The sequence below is a fragment of the Piliocolobus tephrosceles genome, chromosome 10, assembly GCF_002776525.5.
Source record: "Piliocolobus tephrosceles isolate RC106 chromosome 10, ASM277652v3, whole genome shotgun sequence".
Classification (NCBI taxonomy): Eukaryota; Metazoa; Chordata; class Mammalia; order Primates; family Cercopithecidae; genus Piliocolobus; species Piliocolobus tephrosceles.
In genome coordinates this window covers 54,901,385-54,913,099 of record NC_045443.1, presented here as the reverse complement: position 1 = coordinate 54,913,099, position 11,715 = coordinate 54,901,385, and the positions used below count along the sequence as shown (strand labels likewise).

Below are 11,715 nucleotides of genomic sequence, written 5' to 3'. Positions count from 1 at the left end.
TGAGGCCAGGCGTGGTGGCTCACGTCTGTAATCCCAGCACTTTGGGAGGCTGAGGTGGGTGGATCACCTAAGGTCAGGAGTTCAAAACCAGCCTGGCCAACATGGATGAAACCCCATCTCTACTAAAAATACAAAAATCAGCTGGCCATGGTGGCGTGCACTTGTAATCCCAGCTAATCAGGAGGCTGAGGCAGGAGAATCACTTGAACCCATGAGGCAGAGGTTGCAGTGAGCTGAGATCGTACCACTGCACTCCAGCCTGGGCAACAGAACAAGACTCCCTCTCCAAAAACCAAACAAACAAACATAGGTTGTGGTGACACAAGTATGTGTGACTCGGGTCTCAGTTCTGCCTCTTTACTGACTATATGACCTTGGGCAAGTGACTCAATGACATAATCTCATTTACTAAATTTATCAAGCCTTTGTCTCCTCACCTTTAAAACAGAGATGAGACCACCTACCTTTCAGGGTTTTGGGGAGAAATAAATTACATATGTAAAAGCAGCCGGGCACGGTGGCTCACACCTGTAATCCCAGCACTTTGGGAGGCCAAGGCGAGATCACCTGAGGTCGCGAGTTCGAGACCAGCCTGACCAACATGGAGAAACCCCATCTCTACTAAAAATACAAAAATTAGCCAGGCATGGTGGCACATGCCTGTAATCCCAGCTACTTGGGAGGCTGAGGCAGGGGAATCTCTTGAACCTTGGCGGCAGAGGTTGCACTGAGCGAGAGTATGCCATTGCACTTCAGCCTAGGCAACAAGAGCGAAACTCCATCTCAGAAAAAAAATATATATAGAGAGAGAGAGAGAGAGAGAGCGCGCATTAACTATAGTATCTGGCACAGAGTGAGCACTCAAAAGCTAGCTATTGTTACAATAAGCTTAGGCTTAGAGAACTTAGGTAACCCACCCAGTAAGGCAGAGTTAGAATTAAAACTCAGATCTGACTCCAAAGCAATTAAGTACTTTTTCCCACCATCCTGAATGCTCCATAATTGACAAAGATAAGTCCTGATCATCCCTTGTATCAGGAAAAAGTCCACAGCTCAAAGCCCTCATCAAAAATAGAAAAAATAATATTGTCAGAGTTATTTATGAGAACCATAAACAGAAAGTATGCCTAGATGAGCCATAGTAATATCTAAAAGTCATGGAAAAGGAGAATACAGAAACCAAAACGAATTTTAAAATAGCTCAAAGCATATACCCAAGAGTTAATTCCCAGAAACCGACAAGGTTGAAAAACCCAGCTCTTCCAGAATTTCTTAATAAGCCCCATACACAGCTGTCTGCCTGGTTTCTCACCCATGACTCATTGAAACATCATAGATAATACAAGATGACCTGATAAAAACAGAATTGATGCTTTGACTGGAAACTTCAGATGAGCAGTAAATTCCCAGCAAGCTCCAACCCTTCCCTACCACCCTCCCTACATCAAGGACTTAGGAAGAAAGCAAGATCCCCGCTAGTCCCATCACAATGATCCAGATGTGGTTCCTACAGCCAACAGGCTCTAAAAGAATGTATCTTTACAAATTCACAACCAGATTTTTTGAAAAGAAAGATCAAATTCCTAAAAACAATGCTCCTCAATTGTCCTGCAACCTTTTATATAGAAGAGGAAATAATCTTTAATGTACTATTTTCCCTATAGTGTATACTAAAGTACTTAGCTGGAAGTCAAAAGGCCATCTCTGCCTGAAGACATGCTTTGTTTTGTTGACACAGTGATGAAAATAATTTTAATTAGTTGCAAACAGCCAAAACCCATGAGATTTTGGACATAAATGTAAATCCTTTTAAGGAATTTAGAAATTCTGATGACCCCGGGACTCCGTTTCCCTAGATATAACAATTGGTTAGAGCTTGGTAATGACACTTCCTCCAGCAGCATATGAGCTCTTTAAGATGCCTAATGTTCCCTAACATCTAACACACAAACCACTTCTCATCGTATCATCTGACCCTTGTAGGCACATGATTCTTGACCTAGATTTGGAGGAATAAGATAACAAGAGATCCAGTCCCTAATTTCCAGTTTCCAGAACCTTTACAAATACTCACCAATTGCTAAAGCCAACTGATCCTTGAGTGAGCCTTCTCTGTCAGGCCCAGCTGGAAGTCCAGAAAGCTCAGAGGAATTTAAGAAGCCCTAAGTACACAAAGAAAACAAACATGAACTGATTCTGTACTATTCAAATTATCAAAAGAATAGGCAAAAATAGTCTATTTCTAAGAAAATTATTGGCCAGGTATGGTGGCTCACACCTGTAATCCCAACACTTTGGGAGGCCGAGGCGGGTGGATCACCTGAGTTCAGCAGTTTGAGACCAGCCCAGCAAAAATGGTGAAACCCTGTCTCTACTAAAATACAAAACTTAGCTGGGCATGGTGGCACACGCCTGTAATCCCAGCTACTGGGGAGCCTGAGACACGAGAATCGTTTGAACCTGGGAGGCGGAGGTTGCAGTGAGCTGAGATTGTGCCAATGCACTCCAGCCTGGGAAACAGAGTTGAAACTCTGTCTCAAAAAAAAAAATAAAAATTATTTAAGACAACTAAGTGTAGATAATATTTTCATTAAGCCAAGGATGTTAAAAATTGGTAACGGTTCCATCTTTATAAATATTTTATTCTATCACCGCACCACCCCCAATAACATTCCACTCTCATCCTCCAGTCTAACTTCTTAGAATGTAATTTCCTAGAAATCAAGAACAATTATTTTCTTTTTATTTTAAATATAGAGATGGGGGTCTCCCTATGTTGCTCAGACTGGTCCTGAATTCCTAGCTTAAGAGATCCTCCTGCTTCAGCCTCCCAAAGTGCTGGGATTACAGGCGTAAGCCACTACACCTGGCCAAGAACAGTATTTCCTTTTTTTTGAGATGGAGTCTCGCTCTGCCGCCCAGGCTGGAGTGCAGTGGCATGATTTCAGCTTACTGCAACCTCCGCCTCCCAGATTCAAGCCATCCTCCTACCTCAGCCTCCCGAGTAGATGGGACTACAGGCATGCGCCACTATGTGTGGCAAATTTTTATATATTTTTTAGTGGAGACAGGGTTTCACCATGTTGGCCAGGCTGGTCTTGAATTCCTGACCTCAAGTGATCCCCTGCTTCAGCCTTCCAAAGTGCTAGGATTACAGACATGAGCCACCGCACCTGGCCAAGAACAATTATTTTCATAAAATCATAAAATGTTAGAGCTAGACTTGCACATTGTTGATGGGAATGCAAAATGGTACAAATCCAATGATGTAAAATTGTAGTATCTAATAAAACTACATATGCATTTATCCTTTGACCCTGAAATCCTATTTCTAGGAATTCACCTTGATGATATACTTACAATAATACTGCACAAGTTTATTCATTGAACAATTATTTCTAATCATAAAATTGTAAAAACAGCCTAAATGCCCAAACATAGGAGATTAAACTACAGCACATCCATACAACAGAATACTATGTAGTTGGAAAAAATAAAAAGGATAACCTTCATGAACTGCTATGGAGTATTTCCAGGATATATTATTAAGTGAAAAAAGCAAATTATAAGTGCATATGCATATTATACTACTATCTGTGCAACAAAGAACTATTTGTATAAATATGCTTATTTTTGCAAAAAGAAATACTGAAAATGGATAACCACAATCCAATGACACTGGTTATCTAAATAAACAGATGGATGGGAACGGGGTAGAAGGGACAGAAGCAGTAACACCTCTCCGAGTATAGCTTTTTTTTTTCTTTTCTTTTTTTGACAGTTTCAACTTTGAGGACTTTGTTAATGTATTTTATATATTCAAAAATAAAACTAAATCTGGCCAGCCAGGCACAGTGGCCCACGCCTGTAATCTCAGCACTTTGGGAGACTGAGGTGGGTGGATCACCTAAGGTCAGGAGTTCGAGACCAGCGTGGCCAACATGGTGAAACCCCATCTCTACTAAAAATACAAAAACTAGCCAGGTGTGGTGGGGGGGTGCCTGTAATCTCAGCTACCCAGGAGGCTGAGGTAGGAGAATCACTTGAACCCAGGAGGTGGTGGGTGCAGTAAGCTGAGATCAAACCACTGCACTCCAGGCTGGCTAATGAGAGTGAAACTCCATCTTAAAAAAAAAAAAAAATCTGGCCCAGTGCCGTGGCTCATGCCCATAATCCCAGCACTCTGGGGAGGCCAAGTCAGGCAGATCACTTGAAGCCAGGAGTTTGAAACCAACCTGGCCAACATGGTGAAACCTCATCTCTATAACTATAAAAAGTGTTTAAAAAACAAACAAACAAAAAAACCCCAAAGTGCTGGGATTACAGGCATGAGCCACGGCACCCAGCCAAAACAAACAAACAAACAAACAAAAAAAACCCCACACATTTAAAAAATAAAATTAAATCAACACATATTTGGGGTGAAAATAAATATTGACTACTAAGAAATATAAAACTATATTTCAAACGAGTAACATAACCTCACAGAAGAAAAAAAATCCAAATAACTAAACAGAGTCACGTGACCACCTAACTTCAATGTAAAGACAAAAAGAACTACAAATAAATCTTGAACTCCTTAGTAGTTTTGTTATTTGCAGTGGTCAGGGGTAGCAATTCTGAAACAATTTTGTATATATGTTGTAACACTGAGTACATATGAGTACACAGGTAAGAACAGTAAACATATTGAAGTTGCTATGAAAAAGGAACCACATACACACAGCACATACACCTGCACTGTCTGCTGAAAGAACAAATGACATCTCAGTAGAAATCAGCACACTTGGCTGGGCGCAGTGGCTCATGCCTGTAATCCCAGCACTTTGAGAGGCTGAGGTGGGTGGATCACGAGGTCAGGAGTTCAAGACTAGCCTGGCCAACATGGTGAAAACCCGTCTCTACTGAAAATACAAAAATTAGATGGGTATGGCGGCACGTGTCTGTAATCCCAGCTACTCGGGAGGCTGAGGCAGAAGAATTGCTTGAACCGGGACCCAGGAGGCAGAGGTAGCAGTGAGCCAAGACTGCGCCACTGCACTCCAGCCTGGGCTACAGAATGACACTCTGTCTCAAAAAAAAAAAAAGAAATCAGCACACCTAATACTCAAATCTTGATTTCTAAAAACCATTCCCCAACTAAAAAGGACCAGGACTCCTTGAAGAAGTGGCCCATTCCATAGTTGAGGAAAGGAAAGTATGACATAAACCCAAAAGATAAGAATAAACAAAAAAAGGGCTGGGCGCGGTGGCTCATGCCTGTAAATCCAGCACTTTGGGAGGCTCAGGTGGGCGGATCATCTGAGGTCAGGAGTTCAAGACCAGCCTGGCCAACATGGTGAAACCCGTCTCTACTAAAAATACAAAAAAATTAGCTGGGTGTGGTGGCAGGCACCTGTAATCCCAGCTACTTGAAAGGCTGAAGTGGAAGAATCCCTTGAACCGGGAGGGAGAGGTTGTAGTGAGTGAGATGGCACCATTGCACTCCAGCCTGGGTGACAGAGAGACTGCATCTCAAAGAAAAAAAAAAAAGTGATGATAACATGTACATAAAAAATGATAGGGCCAGCTGTAGTTACTCAAGCCTGTAATCCCAACACTTTGGGAGGCCAAAGCAGGTGGATTTCTTGAGCTCAGAGGTTTGAGACCAACCTGGCAAGACCGTCTCTACAAAAAACTTTAAAAAGAGCCTAGCATGGTGATGTGCACACACAGTCCCAGCTACTCAGGAGTCTGAGGTGGGAAGACCACTTCAGCCCAGGAATTTGAGGCAGCAGTGAACAATGATTGTGCCACTGCACTCCAGGCTGGGCAAGAAAGCCGGATCTGTCTCTATTTAAAAGAAAAAAAGAAGTGATAAAGCAAATACAGTAAAATGTTAACAAATGGTGAATCTGGATAAAGAGTACACTGAGGCCAGGCATGGTGGCTCACGCCCATAATCACAGCACTTTGGGAGGCGGAGGCAGGCAGATCACTTGAGGTCAGGAGTTCAAGACCAGCCTGGCCAACATGGTGAAACTCTGTCTCTATAAAATATACAAATACTAGGCGTGTGTAGTGGCACGTGCCTGTAGTCCCAGCTACTCGGGAGTCTGAGGCAGGAGAACTGCTTGAACCCAGGAGGTGGAGGTTGCAGTGAGCCAAGACTGAGCCACTGCACTGCAGCCTGAGCAACAGAGCAAGACTTCATCTCAAACAACAAAAACGAAAACAAAAAAAAAAGTACACTGGTGTTTACTGGCAAAATCAGAGGTAAAATTTCTGGTTCAAGTGACTTATCTACTCAATACAATTTAAAAAGATAATCTCAACATTGTTTTCCATATAATATGACTATGTAATGCCAGTAATAATTAACATTTGCCAAAACATCTCAAGAGAAGGATAAAGAAGATTAAAAAGTTAGTAATAAACTCAAAAAAATTACTGTGAGTGGTTCATTTTTGCCTTGGCAATAAAGCTGAGTCAAAGGCAGAATGACATAATTCCTTTCCTTGATCCCTCTATGGCTAAGAATATGCTTATTTTCCTAAACTGTGTCTTTTCCAATCTCTCTCTTTTTTTTTTCTGAGACAGAGTTTCGCTCTTGTTGCTCAGGCTGAAGTACAACGGCTCACTGAAACCTCCACCTCCCGGGTTCAAGCGATTCTCCTGCTTCAACTGCCCGAGTAGCTGGGATTACAGGCATGCGCCACCATGCCCAGCTAATTTTGTATTTTTAGTAGAGATGGGTTTCTCCATGTTGGTCAGGCTGGTCTTGAACTCCCGACCTCAAGTGATCCGCCTGCCTCGGCCTCCCAAAGTGCTGGGATTACAGGCCTGAGCCACCACATCCGGCTCCAATCTCTTTATTTAGAAATCCTTTCCTAAGACCATTCCAAATTTCTGAACACAAAGCCTAAAATGGCTTCACTTGATCTGGCTAACTCCATTTCACTGGCATGCATGCATTCATTCATTCAATCATCTGACAAAGATTTACTGAACTCCAACTAAGTAGTGGGCCCAATTCTCTTTCACCAGAGATGCAACAGTGAAAAGACAAATTCCCTGCCTCATAAAGCTTACATTCTATTGGGGAAGACAGACAACATACAGCTAAATTAAAATGTAATATATAAGCACCATAATAAAAAATGTTAAATGAAGCACGACATGGGGATATAGTAATGGGGGAAGGGTAATCCTATGCAAAGAGACAGCATTTAAGCAGAGATGTGAAGTAAGGGAATGAGACATGAGAATGTCTAAAACAGGAACAGCAAAGACCCAATGAGGAGAGCAAATTCAGCACACTGAAGACAAACCCCAAACTTACTTTACTGTATGTAGAGAGTTGATCCTTTAGGCTCTGACAATGCATCATGGTTCCAAGGGCTACTTGCTGGACCAACTGTTGAAATTTTAAATTTCTAGAAACAAAATCCGTCTCACAGTTTACCTGTGGGAACAAATTGATATAGCTGTATAAGCTGTTTAATAATTTCCAAAAGTGCCTTAAGGCTGGAGAGTAAATCAAGATACTGACAGAACAAGCTACAGACTCAATAGAAAAAAAATGACTCCAAAATTTTAAAGCTACAGTTCCTCTCCTAGCCTGAAACAGAATGAAGTGATTCATGTTGGGCCAGTGAGTTAGCAATAGCCTGTATATTCAGAAGATGGTTCAATAATGTCCTGAAGGACTCACTACAAGTTCACCACTTACCTGTGTCTGCACACCATCATCACCTCATTCTCCAGCCATCCCAACTCCAAACCACTTATGCTATTATCTTGTTTATTCCCATCTCTCACTCTAAACTAATCCACACCTGATTCTTCACCAATTATGGCCCCCAAACCTCCTCTAAAATAGCTACTCTCTATTCAACAACAATTAATATAATTAACTTTGTAATCTAACTGTTCCAGGAAACAATCAGTGACAAGGGGTAAGGCTGCACCAGACTCACATTCAGGAGTAATATTCTAGACTGCTAGGCCATTTCTCATCAACACACCAATACATTTCTATACTTAAATGAACTCATAACTAATACCCAAGGTTTCATGAGTTTAACTTCAACTACCATTTATGGTTCTTAAATAGATCTCTTCCTCAAGAAGATAAAGGGCCTACTACAAGCTTTACACCCAAAGGACAGCTGTTCTTGGTATCTGGAATTTCCAACAACTCACCTCTACTAATACAGTTGTATTTCCTTCCTGCAACAGCCCAATCAGGCCTTCTTTGGTCTTTCTCCCTTGGAGCTTGGCAGCTTTGCTCCAGCCCTCCCTCTGGGCCTGCTTGTAGAGCCAGATCTCTGCCTATAAATTGAGAAGAAAAAAAGCAGACAACAAAGTCACAGAATTTAGAACTAAATGTAATTCTAAGATACGCTCAGGTTTCCTGATTCTCTAAATTCTCTAACAGAAACTGAAGTAATCTATCATTTACCGGCAGTCTACCACTAAATGCCAAATACCAGGTATTATCATAACCGGTGCCTTGGATGAATTTAATCTTCACAACAACCCTATGGGGCACACAGTTGTATTTTCTTTATACAGTTATGCAGCACATAACGATATTCGAACAATGATGGACTGCACATATGATGATGGTCCCTAAGATTATAAAGGAGCTGAAAAATTCCTATTGTCTAGCGACACTGTAGCCCTCCTAACATTGTAGGGCAACATATTACCTACATGTTTGTGGCAATGCTAGTGTAAAGAAAACTTCTGTGCTGCCAGTCCTATTAAAATATAGCACGTACAATTACACACAGTACATGATACCTGAAACAATAATGAACAACTATGTTACTGGTTTATGTATTTACTATAATATATATACTTTATTGTTATTTTAGAGTGTACTCCAACTGATAAACTACTCGGGAGGCTGAATCTCTTGAACCCAAGAGGCGGAAGTTGCAGTGAACCAAGATCAATCACGCCACTGCACTCTAACCTGGGTGACAAAGTGAGACTCCGTCTCAAAAAAATAAAAAATGAAAAAATTTAACAGTAAAACAGCTTCAGGCAGGTCCTTTAAGAGGTATTCCAGAAAAAAACATTGTTATCATAGGAGACAATAGGTCCATGCCCGTTACTGCCCTTGAAGACCTTCCAGCAAGACAAGATGCGGAAGTGGAACACAGTGTTAATGATGATCCCACTCCTGTGTAGGCCTAGGCTAATGTATGTGCTTGTGTCTCAGTTTTTAACAAAACAATTTTTTAAGGTAAAAAAAATTTTGGCCAGGCACGGTGGTTCATGCCTGTAATCCCAGAACCCTGGGAGGCCGAGGTGGGCAGATCATGAGGTCAGGAGATAGAGACCATCCTGGCTAACACGGTGAAACCCCATCTCTACTAAAAATACAAAATATTAGCCAGGCATGGTGGCAGGCATCTGTAGTCCCAGCTACTCGGGAGGCTGAGGCAGAAGAATGGTGTGAACCTGGGAGGCAAAGCCTGCAGTAAGCTGAGATCGTGCCACTGTACTCCAGCCTGGGGGAGAGAGTGAGATTCGTCTCAAAAAAAAAAGATATTTCAATTAAAAAAAAGTTTGAATTTTTTTTTTTGAGACAGAGTTTCACTCTTGTTGCCCGGGCTAGAGTGCAATGGCGCGATCTCGGCTCACCACAACCTCCACTTCCCGGCTTCAAGCAATTCCCCTGCCTCAGCCTCCCGAGTAGCTGGGATTACAGGCCCTCGCCACCACACCCGGCTAATTTTATACTTTTTTAGTAGAGACAGGGTTTCTCCATGTTGGTCAGGCTAGTCTCGAACTCCCGACCTCAGGTGATCTGCTTGCCTTGGCCTCCCAAAGTGCTGAGATTACAGGCATGAGCCACCACGCCCAGTCAAAAAAGGTTCAAAATTTTAAAAACAGAAAAAAACTCACAGAATAAGCACATAAAGAAAAATATTTTGGCACAGCTGTACAATATGTGTTTTACACTGTTATTACAAAAGAGTCCAAAAGTTTAAAACATGTTAAAAGTTTATAAAATAGTTACCTTAAACTAAGGTTAACTTATTATCGAAGAAAAAATTTCTTACGAATTTAATGTAGCATACGCGTACTGTTTTAATGTCCACTGTAGTGTACCGTAGTGTCCTAAGGCAGGCCTTCTTATTCACTAACCACTCACTGACTCACCCAGAGCAACTTCCAGTCCTGTAAGCTCCATGCATAAGTTCCCTATAAGTTCCTTATAGAGATGTATCATTTTTTATGTTTTATGCCTATTTACTGTATTTTTTCCACGTTTAGATACACAATACTTACCACTGTGTTACAATTGCCTGTAGTATTCGGTCCAGCAACATTCTGTAAAGGTTTGCAGCCTAGGAGCAGCTGGCTATTCCATATAACCCAGGCTGTAGTACAATACACTATCTAGGTTTGTGTAAGTACTTTATGACGTGCGTAAGCCAAAATCTCCTAACGACGCCATTTCTCAGAATGTATATTCCTGATTAAGAGACGCATAGCTCCACAGACAAAAATTACACAACTCTGAAAGGTTAAGATGTCTAAAGTCAGCCGGGCACGGTGGCTCACTCCTTTAATCCCATCACTCCGGGAGGCCGAGGCGGGCAGATCACCTGAGGCCAGGAGTTCGAGATCAGCCTAACCAACACGGTGAAACCCCATCTCTACTAAAAATACAAAAAAAAAAAAAAAAATTGCCGGGTGTGGTGGCGCACGCCTGTAATCCCAACTACTAGGGAGGCTGGGGCGGCAGAATCGCTTGAACCCGGGAGGCGGAGGTTATAGTGAGCTGAAATGGTGCCATTGCACTCCAGCCTGGGCAACAAAGGCAAGACTCCGTCTAAATAAAAAAAAAAAAAAATTATGCCTAAAGTCAGACTGTGGGGGCACCACAATGTGACTCCTGATTGATCTGACTGTAAAGCTCACACAAACCCTTTCAGCTCCAGGCAACAAGAAACACCATAACAGTCTGGTTTGTTAATCCTGGGATACTCAATTGCTTCCAAATAAGACAAAGTGAAGGCCAAGGTTGTCATTTAAGCCAGATTTCCACTCAGGGCTGTGCCATTATGGTCACTCGAGAGCAGGTCTAACTTCACGCTCCCCAGCGTGACCGCTCCAAGAGTCTGAGGTCTAGCTCTAGTACTCTGCCCTGCACCCCTCCACACACACACCTGTTTGAGGTCCCCGCCACAAGTCTCCAGAGCTTTCTTGCAATTTACAAAGGAGTAGCCTGTATTCCGCCGCAGTTTCATGAGGAGCTCCTTGCTGGAGGCCGAGGCAGAGAGATGGGGCCCAGCATGAAATGTGTGCCGTGGCTGGGGCGACTGACGCAGAAGAGACCCAACCTGGATGGGATAAGAAAGGGATGAGAGGCAGGAAGCAGCAAACTCCAGAGTGTGGAGGGTACACTGGCAGCGAGTGGACGGTGTGCAAACGGGGGTGCACCGGGACTGGACTGGGCAGAGGAAATGCTGTCCGGGAAGGTGGGATGGAGTCAAACGGGGTTGGGAGGAAGGGAAAGGTACAGGCGCACAGGAGAGCTACAGGGAAAGCAGGTCGGTACCAGGACCAGAACTTCTCACCGGGTGGCTCCCAGTCCGCGCGACCAGGAACACACGCAGTGACCGCAGCAGCGACATCTCCCCGGCCGCAGTAAACTCCCTCCGGTCGGCGCAAAGGTGAGGCGACAAACCTACGGCGCGGCGGAAGGGCCAC

General features: G+C 42.9%; 1 protein-coding gene across 1 annotated transcript in view; it reads right to left on the bottom strand.

Annotated features, from left to right (window-relative positions):
- Positions 1-11,715, bottom strand: part of TSFM (Ts translation elongation factor, mitochondrial) — a 13,375-nt gene extending 1,660 nt beyond the window's left edge. Inside the window, exons 1-5 of the mRNA XM_023210640.2 lie at positions 11,583-11,715; positions 11,172-11,345; positions 8,185-8,313; positions 7,322-7,444; positions 2,075-2,162 (exon numbers count right to left, since the gene is read on the bottom strand). Of these exons, the coding sequence (XP_023066408.1) occupies positions 2,075-2,162; positions 7,322-7,444; positions 8,185-8,313; positions 11,172-11,345; positions 11,583-11,639 (571 nt within the window). The 5' untranslated portion in view covers positions 11,640-11,715. The remainder of the gene's footprint in view (positions 1-2,074; positions 2,163-7,321; positions 7,445-8,184; positions 8,314-11,171; positions 11,346-11,582) is intronic.